This window comes from Azolla caroliniana, unplaced genomic scaffold (assembly GCF_043228905.1).
Source record: "Azolla caroliniana isolate FFs.n. ecotype wild unplaced genomic scaffold, voAzoCaro1.0.p SCAF_15, whole genome shotgun sequence".
Classification (NCBI taxonomy): Eukaryota; Viridiplantae; Streptophyta; class Polypodiopsida; order Salviniales; family Salviniaceae; genus Azolla; species Azolla caroliniana.
The window spans coordinates 10,494,388-10,522,345 of record NW_028230450.1 but is presented as its reverse complement, the minus strand read 5'-3'; the positions used below and the strand labels follow the sequence as shown (position 1 = coordinate 10,522,345).

General features: G+C 38.9%; 1 protein-coding gene across 3 annotated transcripts; it reads right to left on the bottom strand.

Moving 5' to 3' along the window:
* Positions 1–1,241: 1,241 nt before the first annotated feature.
* On the bottom strand, positions 1,242–27,522 carry LOC147854583 (uncharacterized). 3 transcript variants are annotated; one of them, XM_087331081.1, is made up of 12 exons: positions 27,427–27,522; positions 27,251–27,351; positions 26,595–26,660; positions 21,735–21,896; positions 19,220–20,224; positions 15,710–15,934; positions 13,140–13,337; positions 8,208–8,327; positions 7,996–8,079; positions 2,999–3,205; positions 2,805–2,914; positions 1,242–2,694 (listed from the first exon to the last, which is right to left on the bottom strand). In XM_087331081.1, exons 2-12 carry the CDS (start codon positions 27,329–27,331, stop codon positions 1,497–1,499), a joined length of 3,456 nt encoding a protein of 1,151 aa, XP_087187207.1. In that variant the 5' UTR covers positions 27,332–27,351; positions 27,427–27,522; the 3' UTR covers positions 1,242–1,496. The 3 variants fall into 3 exon arrangements, with proteins under 3 accessions (XP_087187207.1, XP_087187208.1, XP_087187209.1); XM_087331082.1 differs by lacking the exon at positions 27,427–27,522 and having other exon boundaries at positions 27,251–27,401; XM_087331083.1 differs by lacking the exons at positions 26,595–26,660; positions 27,251–27,351; positions 27,427–27,522 and adding an exon at positions 23,239–23,361.
* Positions 27,523–27,958: the final 436 nt, after the last annotated feature.

Genomic DNA, 27,958 nt, shown 5'->3' with positions numbered 1-27,958 from the left:
GAAATGGAGGTTCGTACGCTTACGCTGAAGAGACGACAAAGGATGTTTACGTGGAAAACCCTAATAGGGCAAAACCACGAGAGCCCATAATCTCCAACTATCACTACAAGAAGAGGGGGTACAATATGAGACTTAGAGGCAATGACCTCGAGCTCTATGTCTTCGCCAACTGGCGGTTACAACAGAAAATTCTCTCTCTCTATATATATACAACAAAATGATAATAACTGACAACCACACCTCATAAGAGTGATTGCCCTAAGTCATATTTATACTTATATGACTTTAAGACTATTTACAAATATAAAGGCTTTATAGGCACACCAGAAACATATTTGTAGATTTGTCCCTGGAAGAAATTTCATTATTCTTATTTATTAGTTAGCCTCTAATTATTGGTATTAGAATATACTTTTTTTTTCATGTTTTCTGTTATCTCTCTTCATATCTTTTCTTTAATTATGAGTTACAATTACATGTGTACTACCCAAGCTCAAATTTTCGTTCCTTTGTGTGTCATGTGTTGGCATTTACGTTTGGTGTGGTTGTATTTCTATGGATTCATCATGGCATCTTTATGGAACGTGTCACCATCTTAACATGTACTTTTGTGTTGTTTTATAGGTGACATCGTGGTGCAACACCATAATGTATTATAGGCATATGGGTGCAATCATACATGAGCTTCTGTATTCTTGTCGTGATGCGACATCTCTATACAACGCCATTATGTGCTACTAACATATATGTAGTTGTGTGTGCATGTATGTGCTCTAAACATAGAAACCATTATATGTATCTCTTGAGAGCAAAACCGTTTACATTTACTTGTAGGAATTGACAATCATTTGGCCAAATCGGTTTGCTAGTGCTCAAGCCAAACTGAACCAGGCTCAAATAGGTTAATGAAGCTCATGCCTGAACTGAGTTGAGTTGAACAGTCAAACTCAATTCTAGCTTGAGTTGGGCCGATGCTGACTCCTACTTGGCCAGTCAAAAAGTGTGATCACTCGATAACTTCTTTTGTTACGAGAACGTATATCAGAAATGATTTCATATACATATCATAGTGAACCATTTGATTTTTCTCTAGATAGTTACATAGATACATATCCATCTTGATGTAATAGTTCACAAGGTTCTTGGTCAGAATTTGTAGTTACAATCACATGGGCTTAAACCGTAGCAAAATATGGGTACATGTCTCCAACTTATCACATTTGTATAAATTTAGGGTCCTCAAACCACCATATTAAACATATAAAGAAACACTTAATACATCATGATGTGTAGTTAGTAGCAAGTGACAAAAAACTGAAGACCAAATACTCTAATGTTGGTTATACATAGAAGACAGAGATGATGGCCAAAGAAATTCAATAATATACAAGCTATTTAAACAAGTTTACAATAAGAAGCGGAGGTGGTGTTTATAGCGTTTATAGCGATACCCTTTTAGGACAATGTATCCAACAAATCCAGTGTCACATAGAAAATCAGCTGTTTGGGTGCTTATGATTAGAAGGCGGGCTAACAAGGCGATCAAAGACGGTGCGTTTGATAGGAGTACTGAAGCATGAAGATGATTGAGAATTAATGCTTATCTTCTCTAATTGAGACTGCATGTCCTTTTCCCACTCTGCCCTTAACGTTTGCTGCTCTTCCATTTTGCATAGAAGCTCAACCTTGTCTACAAGAATGACTTCAGAATCTGGAAGCACAGCTCGGTAAGTTTCTTTTAGCTCATTGGTGAGCTCCTCTTCCATCTGCTCCATCATAATCAAACGATCCGTTAGAGTATCCAAGGCTTGCTGAACATCTGAAACTATACACCCTCCTGAAGGTAATGTCTGAATCAAATTATTTGCCCTTTGCAGTCTGCTCCTGCTTACTTCCCTTGCATTCAGAAGGCTTTGCATCATGCTTTCGAGCCTCGTACGATTTGAGGTAGCATCTTCATAAGCTTCATAATTAGTGTACATACTGTCATTATGCTCCTTCATGTCTTTTAAATATGTGTTTTCACTCCCATAGAGGAACACATCCATTTGTTCATCAGAAACTTGTCCATAAAAGTCATCGCATGATTCTTGACATGGTGATTCCAAAGCTTCCGAACGATGATGATTACCCGTATATAGACTGTATCTATCATTTCCAGCCCTGCAATCTGAAAAACCTGTAAGCTCTAATTCGTTAGATAAGTTCTTTATTCCTGATGTCTTCATTTCATCTTGACGCTGGTTATGCTGCCTGCTTATCTCATCCATTATCATCTTTTCTTCTCTCTCTATTTTGGCACACTCCTTGTCTCTCCATAGAGAGATCATTTCCAGACCTGACGGAACCTTTGAATGGTGTACACCTGTGCTTAGATTTTGGCGTACTTTTAAACATTGCTCACTCAAAGGATGATTATATTCTCTCCCATGCATTGCTTTAGCTACATCCAGACGTTCTGGATAGGTTGCTCCGTTCCCGTTCCTTTCTACAGTGTCTACAAGCTTTTTCATGTGCTCAGCTTTATAGATAGTTTTCAAAGCATGTTCTCGCTCTTTCTCCAGGAAATGTTTTTCTTTCTCAAGATTTCTCTCTTCCATGGAAAGTTTTGCTTCACGAGCTGCCAATACAGCCTCGATTTCTTTCTGAGCATTTCCTAGGCGCCTCCTTTCTTGTTCTAATGCCTCTCGTTCTCTGTGTGGTGCAATTGCGAACGCATTAGCAAGTTTCTCACTGTTCTCATTGGAAAGCAATTTAGCACACATAAATGAGTGGAGTATTAAGATATACTGTCAATAATCCACCTGGAAGCTCTTTGTGCTGTGATTGATGCATCGACTACCATCTCTTTTGTAGCCCTCAATTGAGCAGCTAATGTCAATTTGGCATCCTGAACTTCATACTTTGTCTGTTCCTGAGGTAAGAAAAAACACAGATTTACAACATTATGCATTTCATGTCAGGATTTGTACTCTCACACAGCCAGTGCTTCTCTTACCAGTTCAAGCTGTTGTACTTTAAGATTATCCCTTTCTTTGATGATTCGTGCAAACTCCTGTTGAAGCATTTCTATTGTTAATATTTCTGCTGAGCTTTCTGTCTTAGAGTTTTTCTTTCTCTCGAATCGAGGTTCAGTAGCCAGATTGCAAGTGTGTCCCGTAGTCTGTCTATTGAGAAATTCTGCATCATTACTACAATTTCCATGCTGCAAGAAATCAATTGTTTATGTTGAAAAGCATGTAAATATTCCTGTTGAACTTGGATGAAGAACTTTAAAAACATATATGCACATCTATTGTACCAAGAGAGCAGGAAATTACTCATGGAACCAAACCATACAAGGGCTGATACAAAGGAACTAAAGGGAAATAAGCTTTCAGACACCATTCATGAAACAAAACTCCTGGTACATTGATTTACCATCTTTAAATATTGTTCAACTCCCCACTAAAATCAAGGGACATGCTACATCTATGGTACATCACGCTTACATATAGCCAGACCGTTTGGTTAGAGTGCAAAAGTAGAACTCATGTTACAGGACATCAGCCTGGTGAGATGGATAGAGAAACTAGTCAATGCATGGGCTTCTGCTCAATTGTATTCAGTATGACTGATCATGCTAATTCAGCTGCACAAGTGAAGTTAAGAACGAAAGAAATAAAGAGGCCAAAATGACCTCTAAGACCAAACTAGAGATTACATCTTCCAATGTTTTCTTGTCTTTGATATCAAAAAACCAGATTAAATACAAATATGTTACTAAAGAATCTACATATATAAGACCTTGATTCTAAACTTTAGACCTAAAATTTTGTATTAAAAAAATCTCCAACATTCACCACTGCAAAATGAAGAGATATCTGAAACAAGGGAAGAACCTTTGGTGCTGGGTGACAATGGCCTTTATTTGTTGGTGAGAAGGGTGACATGACCACGGTCTAACTAGTCGTGATCTGTTGGGAATAAAGGGCCATCATGCCTTTTATTAGTGCACAGATGTGAACATATCCTTAACACACTTTAACCTCCTATATATATAAACCTAAAGTAAAGACACCCCAAAAACAAAGAAAAGTTTGTGCATCTCTCTATAGCTGCCAATGTAGTTGTCTGTCTCTTGTGTATGTCTTTGTGTGTATGTGTGTGGTCTAGTGGTGCCGTAATCTGCTGTCAGCTCCCTTCAAACTGGTATCAGAGCAGGTTACAGTCAGCATGATAGGTCACGTTTCTTGTGAAGGTCACCTTTCTAGTGCACTTCACAGTCATCACAACAGGTTACATTTCAACGCAACTGAATGTCAGCCTGGTGGGCCACATTTTTAGATCAGGTGACAGTTAGCACAGCTCACTAAAGTAACGCAGGCAGGAGACAGGCAGCGTGTTGCAGTTCATAACGTTTTGTTCCCATAGGTTCTTTGCAAGCAAGTCCGTTACACATTGACAAGAGTTATGGGGTCGGGGCCTGCATTTGCTGATTTTTTAGTCACTTTCATGCCATCTCATGCACATCAAGAAGCTTGAGGGTGCACACAATATCCTACAATGCTATAATGGCAAAAGAAGTAGGCAAAGCCAATAAAGGAAAGGGAGTAATGCCTACAGATATGGGTGAAGTTGACTGGGAGGAGTTGAACGAGCTTGCACTGGGATCTTTGATGCCTTGTTGTTTAATATTGAAGGTTTGGACTCTGCCTCTGCAATCTCAGCTAGATTCAAAGAATTCTATGTCCAGAAGAATGTAGATAGCAAAGTTTATTGGATGAAAAAGCTTATGGATTTGCGCATGAAAGAAGGCATACCCATGTCAACTCACTTAGTCGGTTTAATTCTATGTTTCGCCAGCTAGTTGCCCTCAAAGTTCGTCATTGATGATGAGTTAAAAGGCCATTTTTTTGTGCACTTTGCTAAAGAGTTGGGATATCTTTAGGACTACCACGAGCAATTCAAATGCTATGCTTTTGTATGTTGATGTAAACAGTTTTCTACTCATGGAAGCGATGAATTAGCAGAAAAATGCAGGCAGTACGTCCTCCCCTGCTTTGCATACTAGGGCCAGGTCACAACAAAGAGGCAAATCCGATAGCAAAGGCCATAGTAATTCACATGGTAAAGATGTTAAATGCCATCATTGTACCAAGAAGGGTCACTTTAAATGTGACTGCTACAAATTGAAGAAAGAGAAAGGAAACGGCAAGGCAGATGAGATAAGGACAGGATATGAAAGAGAGTCAACCTAAGAAGAGCAGTGTTAAAATTAGAGAGTTGAATGTCGTTGTGGGAATGCCATTCTCTTCGTCTCTTCATACTATAACATGCTTTACTTGCAGATATGAATGGTGACATGCACACTTGGATTCTCCATTTAGGTGCTTTTCACATCACTCCTCAGCAACAGGTCGACATGGTGTTGTCAATCCTGGGGAGAACTGATGCATGTCACATTGCAGGTATTGACACTGTGAAGGTACACTTCTAGTATGTTTCTATCTTCACACTTCAGCATGTATGGCATGTACCTCGGCTCAAGAAGAGCTTGATTAACGGCACAGGAAAGCTAGATGACATTATCTTTTATATGGAGCACTACTAGATGAGCAATCAATAACAGTCTAGCAATCTATCTAGGGCACTACTTAGCCAAGACAGCCGTAGGGAAAACATTGTGAAGAAGATGATAATTGATACCTGTTATTGATTACTCATCTCTTCCTCTCAGGAACAGAGTCACCTCGGTTTCTACCCCTCTTCTTCCGCTGCTGCTGCTTTGCTCATCTTCGCAGCGCCTTCATCTTCCGTTTTCCATCACCTTGGGCAATGGGAAATGGAAGATCTGTAAGTTATCTAGAGTTATTGCCGGTAATTGTAAAAGTGATACTTTGTATCTCCTCCATGTATTGCCTTGTTGGGAAACATGTTCAGATTTCTCATAAAAGGTCTCTTTTGCTAGAATCTTCTCTTCTAGAGTTAATACATTCAGATGTATTTCAAAAACCGGAGTTATCTTTAGAAGCAAAAAAATATTTTGTCACTTTTGTTGATGATGCTACACGGAAGGTATGGCTTCACCCTATTCATAGCAAAGACAAAGTGTTGGACAAGTTTAAAAAAATCTTGGTTGGGGATATGTGTCCAAGGCCTTGCAGGTATTTTGTGACAGCAAATGGATAAAAAGGAAGCTTACATACAACCCCTGAAAATCGGCCCCAAAATGGAGTTGCAGAGCCCATGAATTGAGACTATACAGCGCAAAGCTTGTACTGTGCTCTCTCATGCTGCATTACCCCATGGTTTTTGGGCAGACCCTGTTATGACAGAAACAGGTCTTTGGGGGGAGGAATCACTCAAGAAGCATGATTGAGCAAGCAAACTTCAGATGCTCACCTGTAAGTATTTGACTGTGAGGCTTTTGTGTACATTGATACACAGCAAACTTGAGCCAAATTCTTGTCAATGTATTTTCCTTGGATAGGGTGATGAGGGTGAGATGTGGCATAGATTATGGGATCCCCCGAAAAGAAAAATAGTATGAAACTCAGTGCAGAAGACAGCCCTACAACTGATGATGAAAAGGTTAACATGGCCAAGATTCCATATGCTTCAGCTTTTGGCAGTTTGATTTATGCTATCGTTGCTACATGTCGTGACATTGCTTTTGCAGTGGGAGTGGTTGGCATGTACGTGAAAAACCCTGGCAAAAAGCATTGGGAAGCAATGAAAGGTTATATGATATACGTTAAAGGTGCAAGGATTTGTGCATCTACTTTGGAAATCAGAAGGCATCTGCCATTGGCTTTACGGATGCAGACTATGCTGGTCATTTCGACTGCAGAAAGTTCACTTCAAGCAGTCTCTTGGATCGCCAGGCTACAGAGGCAGAGTATGTGGCTGTCATTGAGGCATGCAAGGAGGCTTTATGGATTTATCATTGTAGAGAAACCTGTTCTTCATTGTTACAGTCAAAGCGCTATCATGCTAGCATGGAATCCTGTCTTTCATGCAAAGACGAAGCACATACAATTGAAATATCAGGTCATCAGACATGTACTCGACAGCAAGACCATTGAGCTTGTCAAAGTGCATACAGATGATAATCCAACAGATATTCCCACAAAGAGGCTTCCAGCAGAGTGGTTTGCTACCTGCCGACAAATGATGGAAGTTGAATAGATATATGTATTTCAATTTTGTACACGCTTAAACTTCGTCGATCCTTTCTCCTCTCAAAGCATGTTGCCTTTCTTTAGGTGGGAGGTTGTTGATTCCTATTGTAGATATTGATTGCGAATCTCTGATGTGGATCATAAAGGGAACTCCATCTTAACTTCCTCAAACAAGGTGAGTCGTAGGAGAATCACTGAGATGACAATTGACACTGATACAATTTTCATTACCTGGGGTGGTAAGGTCAGGATGCTAGATTATGTACTTTTCGATTCCTAGATTTATCATGCATTTAAAATAGCCCATATCTGAGGTTTGATGATATACAAACATAAAATATTCCAGTCCTCAGAGAATCATTGTGACAACAACAGACACTTTGATTACAATGGGATTTGGTTAGATTATGTATTTTTCTATTCCTCGATTATACAGTCCACAAAGCACTCCATTTCTTGATGGAATTAAATTTTGAACCTAACATCAAACGAATGTCATATAGAGGTGATGCCATTGATCATTCTAGTGTCAAGTATCTGGATACGATAGGTGGACTATGTATAAATGTAGGACTGTTAATTTGCTAGACTCTCCATGGGGAATTGTTTTAACATTCCTGTACTAAACACAAAACATCATACCAAGGCTACAAGCAATGTTCATATTTTATATTGCATTCCCGCTTAAGAAATAAACGTGATGTCTCCTTGGTATCTGTCATTCAGTTAATTCATAACCACAATGCAAACTTGATGCATCATTAGTATCTATCATTAGTAAATTGATAACCAGAATACATAAAGCAATCTAAAGCAATATTCATATTCTCACCATCTCTTTGATCATTGCTGGGTGCGAATTTACTGCAGAATCATGTTTTTGCCCGTTTCCCTCGTTGAGGCATAGCCCTAGTTGCTGTCATACCAAAATTAGTACTCACTATCAAGCCCACAATTAAACTCTCATTGATTTGAATGCAGAACAATAATCTCATTTAGAACCCATGCATTTAATTCTGATCGTAGTTTTGGGTACAAGATTACTTTGAAATTTTCCTCCCTTGACTTGAGTGTTTGCTCTTGGAGGTTCAGAATTTCTTCTCGGGCAATAAACTGGCCATTTTTTCTTTCCCATTCCTTGTGCAATACTTCAAACTGTCGTTCCTGCTAAGATTCATTTCTAGTTAAATCCAGAAGCAAGAGCAGTCTTAAAGTTCTATATAAGTATGGAATGGAACACATGTCCATTTAATCAAATGAATCTGCGATCTAGAGGTGCCCAAAATTATTTGAATTAAAATGAAAGGTGTTACATAAGATAGATTAGACAGAATATACAGAATCACCCTGAATTGATCTCACACAAATATCGTGATATAAGGTATTGTGAAAGGTTGTCTTCAAAAGGTTTTCTACAAGGTTGAAAGGGAATATTTAGCCCAGGACAATTGCACTTGTCACTTGTCTTTACGTTAACTAATTTCTCACAGTTGGTGAAAGTTGTTGAGAGATCAAGCTCAACTTACTTTAGTTTGTTAGTCAACCATGTAACTTCGTAGTTACCTAGATAGAATCTAGTTAGAAGGGTTGACTATAACGCCTTAAATAGGACCTTATACTTACATGGGATATTCTAGATCCTCCACTCTAGAGTACATTTAATATATACACTTTTGTACCTATATTATCCTCACACATGTGCACCTTTGCACATGAGATCTATATATACCTCAATATAGGTATTTTTATATTTGATGATGATAATGCTAATTTAATATAGTTACTCATCCCCCATCTTGTGTTGTACATAAGTGTATCTTCCTCTCTCTCTTCCTCTCACACATGGTATCAGAGCGTGTGGTTTAGCACATCCACTAAGCCCATCCGCCTCTTCATAATTGTGTGTTCAAAACGTCGATGACAAATTCCGGCTATCCGGTACCGTAGTGCCGCTACGTAGCACGAGTATGTGATCGAAGGAAGAAAAGCAAAACGGAAGACACTTCATTAAAATGAACACACAAATGGGTAGCTCGCTCCTTAGTGAAAAGCTAGACTGGAGCAATTATTCATCTTGGGAGTACAAGATGACCCAATACCTTGTTGGCCAAGGGTATTGGAGCTACATCAACGACGCACAAGAAAATCGACCCCACTCAAAGAACGCTGACTACACAACATGGGAGCAAGCGGCGAGTCGAGTCATGTATTGCTTGGCAACATGTGTCCACGACCACATGCTTAGCCACATTCAAGACGCCAAGACGCCTAAAGAAGCGTGGGTTAATTTAAAGAAAATGTTCGCCGCCAACACAACCGCCTGAAAGCTTCAACTCCGACAAGAGTTGAACAACATTCGGCAAAAAGACATGTCTGTGTCGGACTATGCCGCAAAGATCAAGAGCATTTGCGACTCGCTTGGCTCCATCAAAATAAACATCGATGAAGACGAGATGGTTCAAGTATGCTTGGGTGGCCTTGCACAACGATTCGATCAATTACGGACGACAATCTTGGCGAGAGAAAACCCTCCTTTTTTCGACCTCCAATCAATGTTATTGGTCGAAGAGAACCATGTCCAAACCAAGACGAAGACGTCGGAAGGACAAATGTTCTTCTCAAGTTCGGACAGTAGATGCGAACGAGGTCATGGCGGTAGAAGAGGCCAATTCGGCCCATCACACGAAGGGACCAAAGCCATCAAGGAACCTTCGGAAGAAGGGGGAGCTTCCATGCCGAACAAGGTCGGCAAATGAAGCCCGCAACTTGCAACTATTGCGGAAAAATCAGCCATCGCGAGGAGTGCCGAAAAAGAAGAAGCGAGTCGGCTTCGACAAGTCGACAACTTACAAATTCCAACGCCAACTCCGAATACGATGACTACGACAGACTATTCGTAATGAGGCATAGAGCAAACTCTATGTCTGCCTTCGACTCCGCAAGCACCTCCAACTCCGCAAGCACCTCCAACTAGGAAGACGTGTGGTTCGTCGATTTCGACACCTCACATCATATGACGTCACACCAAGAGTGGTTTCGTGACATACGAACGACGGACCGACCCGGCTTCATAGAGACGGGAGACAACACCACACATCCCATTCGACACATTGGCAATGTCCCATTCGGGAAAGAAGGCGAGCAAACTTGCATCAAGAATGTCTAACATGTGCCCACAATAACAAAGAAATTGGTCTCCATCGGCCAAATTGTGGAGTAAGGCATGCAAGTCCGCTGCAACAACGAAGGATACTTCATCGAGAAAGATGGCCGAATCATAGCTAAAGGGCGGAGAGATGGTCGAATGTTCATCCTCGATTCGAACAAGGTGAAATCGGCAATGTACGCTAAAGGTCTCAAAACCGAGACAAGCATCAAGTTGTGGCACAAGAGAATTGGCCACATAAACCTCTAACGGCTCCGAGCTATGCAATCAAAGGGAGTGGTTATCGGACTTCCGACATTCGAGTCGAAACGAGTCGACCGAGTATACGAAGTGTGTCAACTTGGCAAACAACATCGACTCCCATTCTCGAAGGAGAGCCACGTGAGCAAAGGCCTCCTCAGCATCATACACTTAGATGTATGGGGACCGGCTCAAACGTCAACGATCAGTGGATGCCGATTCTACGTCACCTTTATCGATGACTACTCGTGCTACACGTGGATCTTCCTGATGAAGAAGAAGAGTGAAGTGTTCTCCCACTTCCAAAAGCTCAAGGGCCAAGTCGAAAAAGAAACCGGTCAGCACATTCGATGCCTACGATCGGATGGAGGCAAGGAGTACTTCTTCGATGAATTCACCTCCTACCTCCAAAGTGAAGGCATTCAGAGAGAATTCTTGTGCCAACACACCCCGCAACAAAATGGAGTAGTCGAAAGGAAAAATCGACAAATACTCGAGGTAACACACACCATGATGCATAAGAAGCACATGTCGAACTTCTATTGGGCCGATGCGGCATCCACGACTGTCTATCTCATGAACCGGTGCACCAACAATGGAGTCCATGAGCTAACTCCCTACGAGCTCCTCGTCGAAAGGAAGCCGATCCTGTCGCACCTCAAGGTGTTCGAAAGCATTGTGAATGTACGCATCCCGAACGAACAACGACAAAAGCCCGACACGAAGCGAGAGGAATGTATCCTCATAAGATACTCGTCCGAGAAGAAGGCATACAAATGCTACAACCCTTCTACTCGAGCGGTTCAGGTAAGTCGAGACGTAGACTTCGACGAGTCCGCATCCTGGTACGCACCAGAGACAACATCGACTCCGACTCCGCTCGACCCAGAATCCGCCGAACGAGAGGTAGAAGATGGAGATCGCTTCGAACACATGTTTGAAGAAAGTTTGATTACGGCAAGGCCTAGTCGGCCACAAGAACCCCCACGCGACCCAAGCATGTCGCGACCAAGTACGAACTTGGACAAAGGCAAAGGTAAGATGCCCGAATACAAAGTCAATCACCCCGACGACAGTGATTCAGATGTGTCGGCTCCCTCACTAGACAATGAGTTCGGTGTACCCATCATGCGAACACCCGGAGCAAAGAAGGCGCTAACATCGGCGAGCGAAAAACTTCGACGCTCATCTAGAGCTAAGAACCCCGTCACTCAGCTCGGCTACAAGTATATGGCCCATCAGTATGCCTTCGCGATGAAGGTAGCGGCCGAACAAGAGCCCAAGAGCTCCACCGAAGCAGCTCGTAACGGACGATGGGTAGAAGTAGTTGACCTTCACCCACACACTACAAGCCTTCGTCACTAGCTTGAGGGGAAGGAACCGAGATTGTCACGACAAAGAAAGCCGAAGGGCAGACGGAAGCACACAAAGCCGATGAAAGCCAAAGCGAATGTCGGACGCCTCACACTTGAGCTTGAGGGGGCATGTTGAGAGATCAAGGTTAACTTAGTTTAGTTTGTTAGTTAACCATGTAACTTCGTAGTTACCTAGATAGAATCTAGCTAGAAGTGTTGACTATAACGCCTTAAATAGGACCTTCTAGATCCTCCACTCCTAAGTACATTTAATATAGGACTTACACTTTTGTGCCTATATTATCCTCACATATGTGCACCCTTGCACATGAGATCTATATATACCTCATTTAAGTATTTTTGTATTTGATGATGATAATGCTAATTTAATATAGTTACTCATCCCCCATCTTGTGTTGTACATAAGTGTATCTTCCTCTCTCTCTTCCTCTCACACACATACACACACATATCACTTAATCTTCCACTTATTAACTTAATCACATAATTAGGTATAATTAACCCTTGCTTAATTACCTAATTCTTAACAAAAGTTTTACCTCAAAGTTGGTTACCTCCACAGAAGTTTAGAGAGGAAACCTATTGAAGTGTTAGCTTCAAGCAAACCTCTTGTTATTGGTTTAAGTTGTTGGAGACAAAACATAAAGGGGTTCTAAGTGGATAACTCCCAAGTACAGCCACACATATGCTATGTCTCTACCATTTCTTCTATATGCCTTGTAAGGCCCAATATTTTATATTATGTGACGATGATAACGGAATGCTACATCTAAAGGAACCACGGCCTCTTAAGGAGTATATATCAGAATCTATAAAAAACTGCTCAACGTGGCAGCAAAGAAAGGAAATAAGTGCTGCAGGGCCATTTTTCTAACATGTCTTCTGCAGCTAGCATTTTTTACTCTCAGCTAGATCTTCTCCAAGTTTCCCCTCTGATGCATAAATGTAATCAGACATTGCCTGATACTCTAAGAATGAAAAAGCTACCCAGACTGATCACGGGACAATGGGCAATTTAACAAATAGAGATCATGACAAAGAATAGTACACAATGCAATTTGCCACAAGAGAAACATTTAGAAGTTAATTTAGGTAGGGAAAAGACAAATTATGCCTGTCATATGCAATGTAATATTTGCAAGACACAAAAATTAGTTAGTTCTAAACATGAAATGGTTATAAATCATATATGACCTTTGCTATAAGAGTCTTTTCCTTTTCCTTCAAAAATTTCTGCTGTTGTGAAATATGATTCACTAGAATCTGCAGCTTCTTTTCTGACACATCAAGCTTTTCATGCAACATATCAAGCTTAGCTAAAGGCCCATCCAAAGCCATCACATGATCCATCAACTTGTTTCCTGCCTTTTCAATCTCCTGTTGAAGATTGATCTGAAGTAAAAACAAAACAAAAGCAGATTAAATGTTTCTTCAGGAATATTGCTGATAACAAAAGAAAATCTTCATTAGAACACAAATGAGAGAATGAGAGAAGCCACATTATATCAAAATAAACTGACCAATATCCAAACTAATGAACACCATCAAAATAACTCCATGGAGCATTCTGAGGTGAGAACAAATGAAAAGACGGGAATGCATGTCTCCCCTGACAGAAGGCAGGAAAGAAAGTAAGGAATATTAACGTCTTTTAAGAGGAAAAAATGATCTATGAGACCAATCAAGAGATTACATCTTACCATTGTCTCCTTATGAAGAACAACAAATCAAAATAAATCTATCAACATAAAAAAGTAAATAAAAAGTGACTAATGAATCTCAGTATGTATATGTCAGATAGATTATAATGTCTTTCTTTGAAAGACCTCCACCATGGGTGGATCCACAATAGAGAGATCTTTGAAGCAAGGAACGCACCTGACATGGCAGAACATAATGACTGCCGATGACAAGGGTGACGTGATTGTGGTTCTCAAGGTAGGGGCCTACGTCCATGACAAATTGCTATTGCCTGATCTATTACCCTGTCTACTTAAATAAGCCATTATTCACTTGTAGTATGAATCGGAGTGATAGGGCTAAAGAAAGTTATGTGCTTTGTTGGTAAACTTGTGTGGTTGTATTGCTCTCCTGCAACAATTTCTCCTTGAGTCTCTTGGGTTCTAAGAAGAACAGTCCCAAGAATTATAGGTCCTCATTTTTTGTTCCCTTTCATTGGGGACAAAAACCGTGGTTAAAAGAGGCAATGGTATATCACTCTTATTTGATAAAAAAAAACGGGGTGGGAAACAAAGTGTTCTTCATATTCCACTACCTGCTGGCACAATTGGTAGATTCTTTCTTCTAAGGGGTGCCTGCATATCTGTCTACCTCATTGACAACTGCCCTACCACACTGCGCAATGCATGCAATAGATATATATCAATATAAGAGGACCTGACAATGAATCCATCCTCAAATGTGTGTATAAAATATGCCTCTTTGACAGCCATCTTGCTACCAAGAGATTGTGGGGCTAATCCATGTTTTTCTATTATTCAATTTAATAAATCAGTTTGGATCACTCTATTCTTTTCCTCTTTGGTCATGTTTAGATGGGAATAATCCAAACTTATATTGGAATGGGGCTAGTGCATTTACTTACGCATATGCCATGTGACTCGAACTATTCTTGCATTTCAGAAAATTGACAATGATCATCTCTATGTTCAACAAGTTGTTTTGATCAATTGCCAACCTTGAGTTCCTATGCAAAATGAGCTCCAAAGCCGCTGGATACTAGTCACTGATTACAATAATGCCTTGGTGATTCTCCACCCGAGTTATTATCATGAGCCAATGATGCTCTGCAGCTTATCATGTGGGCAAGGATTGAACCTAAAGGTCTCTCCAAATCTCTCCCATGAGTCTTGGAACTGTGTCTCTGCACATTGTCTTTAAAGAGCACCAAGAGCTGCATATACACTATAAAGTCAACCACAGGCACTCTTCCAGAAGGAGAATCAAGGCCCTGTGAATATATTCCTAGGTATGAGAGCAGGTAGAGTGAGAATGAACAAATAAACCTAAGCTTGTCAATTCAACCCTGAATTCCTAAAAGTCATAAAAAAACTTATATTTGTTGAATTATCTGGTAAACAAATAGTCACAGCCTTGTCAAATGAACAATATATATAGTGACTAAAAACCACAATCATTATGGTTGTGCTTGTCGCTAGATGGAAACATCCGAACAACTTGACATTATGCGCAACTGAATGGTCACGCATCTCAAATACCCTCCCAAAAATAGCATTCATCACTCCAAGGCCATAGATATTTCACCACATAAAATCCTAGAACTATCACTAGAGATGGGAAACGTTCTTTTGATGCCTGGCCAGAACTAGAACACCAAGTTACTTGAAACAGGGATTGCTGATGCGACTTAGTTGAACTTCTACAGCCAAATTGTTTATTTCTTTCAGAATGGGTATGAAACATCACTGCTTGTTTTAACTCTGGGTAGCACAGTTGTGCTTGAGATTTTTGTTCATTTCCAGATTAATTGTCAGCCAGTGTATATCTACCTATATAAAGCAAGCAGTAGATAAACAAGAGTATATGGCATCTATAGAGGCAAAGAAGTGAAAACTTTGAATATAATGTAGTTATAATGTTTGGAAGCAAAGATGATGTTACATTAGGATAGTGCTGGAAAATTTCTTAGCATCACCAATATTTAATTTCCGTGCTTTCTTATATTTCCGTTCATATAACAAAGCTTGCACAATTAAATTCTAATGAATAGAAAAGAACATTACCACGTTTTGTTTCTGAGTTTCTAGGTTTGCTTTATCCTTTAAGAAAACTTCCATCTTATCATGGAATTCCTTTTCAACCCTTTTTTGGCATTGCTTAGCCTCCTTTTTCATAGCTTGAACTTCTTGAAATCTTCGATCGAGCTCAGCACTCTTTTGTTGTAAATCATGTTTTGTAGTCTCAAGTTGTTTTAATTCAGCCTCATATTGTTTCGCATGTCGTTCAACCTGTTTCATATTCTCTCTTTTCTTCTCCACAAATCCACAGATATTCTCTCAACCTCTCTTTTCCTAAGATAAAGCATCATACTTAATGTCATTACCGTACAGGAAACAAGACAACTGAAACACTCAATATGTTGGCAATATTATCTTATCGAGGAAAACCCAGTATCCAGATGGGAAGATATCATGGAGGACACAGGTTCCAACAACAACATGGCGGCCCCTAGATCCTAGCAATATCATACTGCTGAGAAACAAAAACAGATAGTCACATGTGGAATTCCCCTGCAGAGAAAGAACAGCTGTGCAGCATCCCAATCAGCTCAATATGTGTACACTCAATATGTGTAGCCTATCTCTAGCAATGCTGCCAATCAATCTCTACATGAAGCATTGGTTGATGCTATATAAGGTATAACTATCAAGACCAGCCAAACTCTTCATTTGTGATTATTAGGGTTGCCACTAGCAAAGGCCCAAAACATGTCTTCCTTGTAAATTAACCAAAACAGTTCCAACATAAATGTGTACAAGGGCACAAAATCCATGTATAAAGACATGCTCTTAGTACCTCACAACAGAGGTAAATAAACAAAGTTCCAATAGTAATAAGAGAAATCGAAATCTTGGAGTTCAAAGAAGGATTGCAAAACAAAAAACACTAGGTGCATAGAAAAGATCATGATCTCTTTTCTTGAGAATGACCTCTACGATAAGAGGTTGTCATAGAGCACATGAAGAGAGACGTAGTCCAAGAGTGACAGTTATACTATCCCAGTCAGCTTCTTTAGAATATATTTGCTCCTATTAATTTCTTACTTATTTCTGTTATATTCAACTTATTTATAATGTCAACAGTCTCTGATTTCCTCATAGTGTTTGTGTTTGAGGGTGATTACTATTGATACATAATTTATCAGTTGGTAGTCTCTATTTTTTGTGTCTTGTTTTATTGCTTCTGAGATTTTATATCTATATCTTTAAATCAATACTTTCAAATAGTACTTCCGAAGGATTGTTGGTATTGTGACATAAAATCGGTGAGATATTTTTCTATATTTCAATTGGCCTCTCCATTCTTAATCACCTCATCATGAAGAATTTCAGAGGGCAGCATTTCACTCTTCCGAGAAACTATTGCTCTTGATTAGTTCTGGTAACTGATTTATCATTCTTCTTGAGCTTCTGCAATATTTACTAAGTTAGATTAGTATACCTTTATACACCACCGACACCTTGTTCCTGCTTCTTGCTCACGTATTTAATTAAGCTGTGTATAAAGGTTTCCCTATTAGCTAGATAGAACGTACCATTGTACCAATCTCCAAGAGCAGAGATTCCATGATACCTAGAAATTATAGGACTATCATAATTGGCCATTACTAGGCTAAACTATATGGCTCAATCATAGATTCAGATTTGAGTGTGTCAGCAGAGAGAAATCACTGCCATTCAACTATAGAGGTAGGTTACTTTCACAAATTTTTATCACATATTGACCCTCCGTTCCTCATTGAGAGGGAAGAGAACATAAAAGGAGAATCTATTGTTACATTGGGGATTTCCAGAAAGTCTTCAATACCATTCGACATGCTAGGCTCATGCCGCGACTAGATGCCCTTGTCATCCCACTAGATATCCACTGGGGAATCTGTGCTCTATAAGGACAGTGTCAAGAAAACTGTGCAGACCTACTGGATTCACTGAGATCATGACTAGCACAATTACAAAAACAAAGGATGCCTACAATCATCCACTCTCTTGAGTCTTCATATAGATGAGATATCCAATTACGTAGAGAGATGGGGTGTGCAGGAGCATACTTAGTAGAGATAGCCATACTGAGATTACGAACTGTTCATGACATCGTGTTGATCTCCAACTCTCCAGCAAACTACGCAGACAACTATATGCTTTAAAGTGATGTATATGTCAATGTGTACACAAAGATCTGTTAGTAAACCTTGATAAAATGAGAGCGATGGTGTTTAAAACCACTTAAACATGGGTAATGAGAGCAAAACAGAATTTTTTCTGGGAAGAGGAAAAAGTCGCATACACGCAATCCTACACATATCTAAGAGCAACATTCTCAGAACCTTGGCTTTCGCTATGGAGGCATGATGTGCTCAACTTTCTTGTAGAAAGGCAGCCCTTCATGCCCTTAAAAGGATTTCGCACATATAAAATTCCAAGAAGTAAAACTACATTGTGGTGGTTCGATAAACTTGTGAAACCTACTCTTTTTTGTGGAGAAGAAATTTGGGGACTGATCACTAGTTTCAATGATTGCCTACATGATAAGGTGCACTATGATATAATCCAGACAGAGATGGGAGCAACCCCGATAGTGACCATTGCATATTCTGATCACCGACAAGTCTCCGATAGATTTGGAAACTCCTTAATCAAAGCTACTCAAGACAGCATTTATGTCGCCAAAACAGCTTGCTGAACATGGAGATAATCACTGTTTGTATGCTGAGATGTAGGAATGGTTCCAGTCATCTGGCATAAGTATAAATGCACTGCCCCATTCAAATATAGCTTGGACTCTCCACACCTTAGCATAACCAAAGTGGCAAGAGAAGTGAGTGATCGGAACCAATGTCAATAAATTGTTGTCTCATCTTTGAGAACAGCAAAACAAAACAAATATATGTTCTAGAGAAGCAAATGGCTCAAAAATATGAGATCATTGGTTACTGGTAACATGCCCAGTGTGCCTCTACAGCATGTGGAAGTCAACAAAAGAACCCAGTATATATTCACACCGTTAAAACAAATGTGAATTCCATGTCTGCATCCATACTCCCCAATAACTGCACTCATGTATGTAGTTACTTAGAACACATTGAGTGACCAGGTAGAAATGTGCATCGATTGTCTAATGGATAGTGCAGATGTCTTCTAAACCTTAAGTATAGGTTTGTATCTTTTTGGATGTAGCAAGTATCCCACCAAACCAGGTGAGCTAAATGGATTAACATAAGAAATTTTTGAGGGACACTACGACCCCCCATATGTTAATCACATTTTGGTACAAGTTCATATACTACTGGCTGGGACTGGCGACTATTCTCAATCCCTGAAATGGTTCATGAACATTTATCAAACATATATTATTGTAAGAAACTCATTTTAATATGTATATCCCTATGCTTACTCATAAACATTGTATTTGTTTGAAACAGAAAAAATGTGCAACTGCCATGACTCTGAAAAAAATAACTAAGAAGTAACAAACTTATCTTCTAGGAAAATACAAAATGCAGACTGGAGATAGACCTTCTGAAGGTGATCCTGATGTCGATTATGGAGTTCATCTTCTAATGATTCTGTCCGTGTTTCTATCTCCTTTAACTGCTTTAGCTTCAAATCAACAAGGTTCCTCTTTTCAACCAGCTTTTGAAGGCTCTTTTTCACATCTTCTTCCTTTTTTTCTAGAATTGACTCTCGTTTTTTAAGGTTTTCCTCCTGGATGGCCATTTCTTCCATCATTTTTTCCTGTTCTATTTGGATCCTAGAATGCAAAATATGATTCTGATGTTGCTCATTCTTTACTTGAGCTTCAAGAATTTCCACTTTTTTTTGCTTCTGCATTAAATCATGTTCTTGCCTTTTGATTCTTTCTTCTAAAGTTTTAATCTTTTCATCTGCTAATTTCATATCCTGGGCTGATTGTTGCTGCTCTTTGGAGAAACGTTTCGAAGCTTCCTCTAAGCGATTCTTAGAGATCTCCAACTCCTTTTTAGCCTCTTCATTGGACTTGTTTTCCGCGTCCATTTTAGCCATCAAATCTTGAATTTGAGTTCGTTCCTCTTCACACTGTTTCTTTATGTTCTTTAGCAGCTTTTCTCTTGCATCAAGCTTCTGAACAAGATTATCAACAGCAAGGAGTTTTGTCTCAACATCTTTTTCTTTTGCCGCAATCCTTTCTTCCCTCTCCTTGTTTTCTCTCCTTTCCTTGCTATCCATTACCCTCTCCGCCCCAAGTTTTACCCATTCAGCTTTTACCTTTGCTTTCTCTTCCTCGCATTGAGCAAGATGTGACTCTATAGCTTTCTCTCTGGCACGAATCTGAAGATCTTGTTCGTGGAATTCTAACTTCCTTTTGTTCAAAGATTCCGTTTCTGTCTGCATCTCATGCATTGCCTTACCTAACTGTTTTTCAAAATCCTCCAAATGCTGTTGTTTTTCCTGAATAACAGAATCTTCTACAATAATTTCTGCAGACCTTTTCTGAAATTCAACCAAGGAAGCAGTTGCTGCTCTTTGACTTTCTGCAACAGCCTAAATTGAAGGGGAATTGATTAATTAAACTAAAAAATAATGTTGTGGTTCCTAACAGTATCCAGTTAAATAAAACAAAACATAATATAGAAGACTTTCTTAAACCAATCCATCAATGCACAGCTATTAGCATGTTCTATATACAAACAAAACCTGTGGGGCCACTTTTCATTTAACTCTCTGAGGTTAAAAGTCATTGATCTTACAGAGGAAGAATGGCTAGAGTAGTACACAAGTGTCGACAAGTCATATACAGACACATTTACTTGGTCAACTATTTCTCTGCCTCTGAAATACAAATATCCCCTTTCCTCTATTGGGCCATATTACATGCAAATCCACCATGCAATGTCACATACTTTTCTTTTCAGCAATGGACTCCCTTGCACAGTTACAGGAATTCTGTTCTACATTAAACAAAACATGAGTAGTACGCATTATGCATAGTCAGAAATTTATGTGGCTTAATGAAGATAACATAAGGTACATAACCTTCTGTTAGAAAATAGACATGCTCAACAAAATTACATGATTCACGTAAAGTTTCATTACAATGGTCTTTATAGACTCTATAGACCCCTGATGTATAGTTTACAAATCCAAATGCATATCCTACAATTCTTAATTCAGCTAAACACTCAGATTCAAGGGATTCTTGGCAGTTTTGTAAGCCTCGCAATACTGTTAACACGAATTCCAGAGAACAGTAGTCATGAGTATGATAGAAGCCATGAAGCTCACAAAGATCCAAAATTTATTGAGAACAGTTCATCTATTCAATTCTTACACTGCTGAAATAATTTGATATAGGTTTTCAGTAGAGAATCCTGTGCATGGTCCATAGCTCATATCACAAACATAAGAGATCTCTTGCATCAGTAAGAAAACTTCAGGAAGGCTAAAAATATTGCTAGAAAATGCACTTAGCGAATCTTAACCAAGGTTCATAGCAACATGAGAAAACTTACAGCTGCCCAGGAGCAGTAGGATTACATTATTTCCTCCTGAATTGAGTTCAAGCCTAAAAACAAACTTGAGGAAGACTCATAATTGTGCATACTAAAAAATAAAACAAAGTTCAGGGCATCATAAGAAAACTGGTTTCCCTAAGTGCTGAATATTACATGATTTCCCTTTACATGAACAAATTTTCATTTACTTTGAGCTGATGTTCCTTCATGATAAGACAATTTGGTGTTGGTTTTCTGTCAAGAATCTGGAGAACCATGCATAGCTAATGTACTTTAAACATAAGAGATGCCATGCATTAGTAAGGTAAACTCGAGTAAGGCTAAAACTTTGCTAAATTCTGTGCTTGACAAATTTTACACACGCTCCACAGGGTCAGAAACCAATTCTATGGCTGTCCAGGAATGGTAGAGATAACATTGGTTCCGTGGGTTAAAGGAAACCAAAATCCATGATATTATTGACAGAACTTGAATTGAGTTTAAGCTGGGCATCCTTTGGGTATAGAAAGAAAAAATCCATGATGAAATTTAGGGTGTACCTGCTCCTGTTTCCGCACCAACTTTTCCCTTACAGAGAGGGTTTCCTCATATTTAAATAAAGAATTCCACGCCTCTGAAAGTTTGTTTTGCTCCTCAATTAGCCTTTTCTCAGAATTCCTCAGCTGCTCTTCCCTTTGTTGAAACAAGGCATCTGCACTCCCCTGATACAGTTTAACGCATTATCTCAATCCAATATAAATCATGAAAAAAGAGCATCCTCCAATAAGTCTATAAGTTTAATTTAACATATTTATGCCCAGTGCCTTTCATGTACTTTGAGTCCAAATTGATGTTAGTATGCATTATGTACCAGGACACGGCCTGCTTCTTCAGTGCATATAGCCTCATAAATCTAGAAGCTGTCTTATGAATCATAAATCATAGTAACCAAATGTCAAGAACTTAACATTTCACTGCTGAAAACGTTCTAGTAATTGGTAAAACCAAAGTGCATCAATACAGTCCTATACATGAATTTCATGACAGCCACATTAATGACATTAGATAGAGTAACATACATTAGGCTGGCTGGTGGTTTAATGTATTATTCGCATCTAAGGGAATTCGGGATAAACTTACGTGATTAAATTTAACATAAACATACAATGGCTACAATTAAACTCATTATGATGCTGCTTGATGGAAAAATAGGAGAGATAGGCACAAACAACAAAATGGTTATAATATTGTGAATTTCTTCATATAGATATTCTAATGATGTATAGATATGCATTATGTACCAGGACAGGGCCTGCCTCTTCAGTGTATATAGCCTCATAAACCTAGAAGCTATCTTATAATGCATAAATCATATTCTCCAAATGTGAAGACCTTAACATTTCACTGACAAAAAAGTTCTAGTAATTAGTAAAACCAAAGTGCACCAATACAGTCCTATACATGAATTTCACGACATCAGATAAAGTAACATACATTAGGCTGACCAGTGGTTTAATGTATTATTTGCACCTAAGGGCATTTGGGATATACTTACATGAAAGGATTCTAAATTTAGCATATAATGGCTACAATTAAACTCGTTATGATGCTGCTTGATAAAAAATAGGAGGCGAGATAGATACAAGCAACAAATGGTCACAACATTGTGAATTTCTTCATATAGATATTCTAATAATTGTATAGTATTTTACTATTTAGTTATAGATAATGAAATAGGTCAAAATAAGAGGCCTTTCCTGTTCTTCCAGATTCTCTGGCAAGATTTCTATGTCAGACAGCTTTTGGCATAGATCATTCCTGCATGGAATCACAAATTTTAAAATATTGTTCACAAATTTAGGATGATATTCCTCTTTTTGTACGGGTCTCCAAGAAGGGGGAGAATATGTTATATCATGATTCATGTGTCTATGATTTTTAACATTGTCTGAACGATGAAATAGAAGAGATTTTGAAATCTTATGTCTCATTATATCTAATCTACCAAAAACGTTGAACCGTGTTCTCAACTTCCAAATTTCAATTCCATTACTTGAAGAGTACCATGAATTTTCTTCAGATTGAGCTAGGTCTTGTGCATTCTTATCAGAGGCTGAGTTTCCTAGCTGGGATGATACTGTTGATTGAGGTAGTGATTCAGTATCATCCAGTATCACTTTATTCAAACATTCTTCTTCATCTACCTGCAATTGAATTACCCAGTTATCTAGAGTTTTCAAAATAGAAGTGACTGATGTAAACAGTTATAGATATATGATGAACAGAAAAGAAGTATAAAAAGTACAATCTCTGTACTAAGAGTGGCACACGCTATGTAGCATAATTAGTCTCCTTTATCCAATGATTAGATCAATAGTCTTCTTCCTCCCAAGATTACAGCAATAACCACATTCTTCCCAAGATTAGATCAGTATTGTGGCATGCCAATAACTCATCAAAAAACTCCAGACTACAAAATTTGGACTCATTTCGTTGATGTAGATGACATTGAGAGAATAGGGCATACAATAAAACACACACACACACACACACACACACAAATATATATAAAGTTTAAACATTTTTTAAGAGCCCAAAAGACCTATCAGGCTGACTGAGAGATTGCCTTTCAAATTATTGTCTCATCTTGGAGAACATTAAACCAAAATAAATATAACTAGGTTAGTAAAATGTTTTGGATACCAAATATTTTCGTTAACTAAGTACTTTGACATTGTAAGCTTACTGAGACATATAGCTCTCTACGAGCCTCTGTGTGACTTACATATCCATATAAAAGATGCATTTACGTCCTTGTGCACAAAACACAGCAACTCCATTGCACCATGGAGTCTGGTGAAACAGCCAATGAACCTCAGGCCCGAGACATTGTTCGAGCCTCTGTATGACTACATATCCATATAAAAGATGCATCTACGTCCTTGTGCACAAAATACAACTCCATTGGAGCACCATGGAGTCTGGTGAACAGCCAATGAACCTCAGGCCCGAGAAATTGTTAAGAATCTTTTACTAATCAATAGGCCAAAATAAAGTAAAAAAATGGTGAATACGTTGGATAGAACCCAATGCTCCTAGCCACCCCCTAGCTATGGTCAACACATAGCCAACCTACCACCGACATCCCATTCAGACAGATATTAGGATGATTACTTCTTTGGAAGAGGTAACATGATTGACGTGATGAAATCCTAGTCCGCACCAGTACTGTCTCAAGACGTTAGCCTTCTAACTAGGCCTCATATTTATACTTCCTCCTAGGCCCAGATGTGCTTTTTCTAGAAGACTCTTCTCCATCTGCTAGTTGTCAAGATCATGATAATGCACGAACTACCATTCTATACAATCACATTAGTTCTTTTCTAACGTTAGCGAACATACCTTTACTTATGTTTTGTAAATATTCACAACCTACCCTCACCTAAATTATGCATACATACCATACTCCCTTGCTTCAAAACGTTGCACTCTTACACTGTAAAAATGAGGAAATTGTGCCTTAAGAGTTTGCTCTCATTCCATGGTGGCATCATCAATAGGTTTATCCATCCATTTGGTGCCGAGTTGATGCAACTATTCGTGAGAAATTGTTCTAGAACATTGGGCTGTAAGACAAATACTCCGATGTTACAAGACCATTTATTGTGATGGTTATCACGAGAGCCTAAAAATAGGTTTAGACAATAACGTTGATGATGGGAAAATGATCCCACTCAAATCAAGATATCGACGGGGCCACAATATCATCGGGAAAACTTAGTGCACTTGCCTGTAGATAATGACTTAGAGTTGCTACATACACGTAGGAAAACTTTTGACCAACAACAAACAAACGAGGACGTCTATTATGATAGACATAAAATCAGGCACACCCTTGAGCAACCTTAACATTCTCCTTAGCAATATGTAGCATTTGGTTCATGTAATGCAAAAATTGTGTGTATTGTCTAATGCGTCATGATGAATCATGACATCAACTAGGCACACTGCATATCCACGAGAAGGTCAGGCACAAGCAGCCTCATGTTAAGAGAACCATGGCCCTTTAAATGTTACTCCTAGGTATGCGTAGGAGCGTGTGTTGTCTACCTTTTCCTCTTCCAAGAAGGATGGTTACTACTCTATAGTAAAAGCTCTCTTATGTGAAAAAAATGCACGTACATAAGTGCTCACTACTCTTGCTGGAGATTTGACTATGAAATTTAAATTATTATGCCTTCTAATAAGTCATCAAACTTCTCGTTAATTACCTTACAAGTTGAGCACACAAGAAGTAAACAATATTCATGCTTACTAGGTTTTCAGTGCATACCTTGCATATCTCCATACTAGGGTGATGATGCCATGATGCAACCTCGACATATAACTTACATGAGCATGTTCAGAGAGATGCTAAAGCTGTCCAAGAGCCAAAGCTCATGGCGGTGGTAAGACGTGGTGGATATGTTCTGGCATTTTTATGTCATATTGGTGCCAACATTGGAGGTTAACATTTGCAATGTAATATTCCAAATTTTACAATTTAGCATCTTGCCACTTCATCCTTAGTGCCTCTATTAATCTATTCTCAATGATCACATACTTCATAGAATCACCTAAGAACTCCAATAGAACTTTTACCCCCCACCTTTTAAACCATGTCACAATGTCACCCAACAAATGAGAAGATTTTGCTCTCATTCGTTTTTGTAGCTTGCATCCTATGTTCCAATCTTGTTTTGGCAATCAGTGGTCAGGCATAAGATCCTTAGAATGTGTGGTATCGATCCAATAGGGTTGGACTCCCACCCGCTGATCAGTAACATATCACTGGGTTCAGTTTTGCATGATAATTTATCAATAACGCACATTCCGTAGGAGCTTCACACCTAGGAAGATCATTCTCAAGTCGCTTCCATTAGTTATTGACAGATAGACCCCTGTCAATTGGGACTTTACATAGAAAAACATATCTTTGTACAGCCAAGTGAAAAACTATCAGTTTGAGCTCACTGGTATTGGTGTGAAAGCTTCACTTCTTGGTGTGCAATGGAATGAAGAGGAAATTGCAATTAAGTGATGACTTTTCAAAAGAGTTCAAAGAACTCTGTTCTCGGCATTGGAATCTGGTTTCTACTTTCCATCAAGCAAAGCATTTCAATCAGCTATATATTACAGATATGTGAGGGGGGATCGTGTTGGATAAATGGGAAAGAACACATGAAACAAACAAAATGTCTAAGACTTTAAAATGGTGTTGTGATATGAAGCAGGTATTTCTCATTTTTCTTTACAATTACAACAGTGAGAAACGTTTTCATAATGGAGCATTAAGATGCATCTTGCTAAAAAGTCTCGTGGCTATATATATAACACAGAGAAGGAGATGTTAGTATAAGAAAAGGTTGGAGATGGCTTACAAGATTGCTACATAGAGATTCTCTTTTAGGTACTGAAAACCCAGCTCGCTGCTGGAAATTGGACCACTGCAGATAAGAACACAAGAAAGCCTCAGTAACTTTCATACATAATCACAAAAACCCACGTCCTTCATAAAACTCAAGGAATAAAGTTTGCATCTATCCTAAGGGCATACAAATGTGTGTGTAAGCATAAGTACATGCAAAATGCAAATGGGTGCAATCTATATGCATACAATCACAAAAATTCCAATAACTTAATACATCTGAATGATCCCATGTTGTCCATCCTTGAGGCTTGAACAGTCTAGGCATGCAGCCACTATTTCATCAATCATAGTTCTTTCTCTTACAAGACTACTGGATTAAGCATCCAAAAATAGCATGTGTATTTTAATACCAGTGCAAAGAACCTTGCAATATACAAGCTTTTCTATGTAATTGATAATAAAAGTTGGTTGTAAAGAATCTAAATACAAGGGGTGTTTCAATGTCTATTCTTTGATCGTCATTTCAGATTTATCATTCAATTTCAAAGACAAGGAGTGTTTCAATGTCTAATCTTTGATTTTCATACTTGGAAATTGGAATGTTTCAATATCTAGATTTTGTTAACCATTTTAGACCTATAATTGCACAGTATAAAATGTGAATACCTCGTTAACTAGATGTTGAAATCGCTTCTCTATGTCCTCTGGTATGGCCACATCTTCGTTAGACGACTCCTGCTCCTCCATTTCTTTCTTCTTGGTTTTATGTTTCAAACCTGACACAGATTCTCCTTTGATTGTCTTCGTGAAATCTTTCTTTTACAAAGAAAACCTTCGCAAAGATCGCCTTACTTGACTAGGCTGAAGATCTTCTTTCCATCTGATTTTCTGAACAGATGAAACTTGTGCTCAAACTGGTCACATTCTTTCCGGCAAGGATATGAACTCTGCAATGCATGGTGTTGAAAATCTCTCTCTCGAGAGAGAGAGGTGACAGAAAAGGAGCATGAAATGGAATGAAGGGGTTGTTGTGATGATCTTGACGTGGCGTGATCTCGTGTTTGCAGAAAATGGATCGAACAAGATGAGAGCTCCAACTTGTAGGATTAGCAAGAAAGAACCCTCACCTCACCTTCTTTACTGAAGGAAGATAAAAGACGTAGAGAAGAAAGAAGAAATCAAGAAGAAGAAGATGATGATGATGAGGAATGGATGAAGAAGAAGGGATAAACGAGGCGGTTGGATGATTAGATATACTGATGGGATGAAGCGAGTCAGAGAGAGAGAGAGAGAGAGAGTGTGTGTGTGTGTATATATGTATGTATGTACATAGAACAGAAGGGAAGGGATAGGAAGGGAAGGGAATTGTTTGTG

What these genes read in the sequence shown, in the direction of transcription:
- LOC147854583 (XM_087331081.1), bottom strand. Translation starts at nt 27,331, where the DNA reads ATGGAGGAGCAGGAGTCGTCTAACGAAGATGTGGCCATACCAGAGGAC. An exon ending in TGGTGCGGAAACAGGAGCAG is followed by an intron (nt 20,225 to 21,734) that starts GTACACCCTAAA and finishes CCTTCAATTTAG; the next exon opens with GCTGTTGCAGAAAGTCAAAG. An exon ending in CAAGGGAGGAAAATTTCAAA is followed by an intron (nt 8,080 to 8,207) that starts GTAATCTTGTAC and finishes TTGGTATGACAG; the next exon opens with CAACTAGGGCTATGCCTCAA.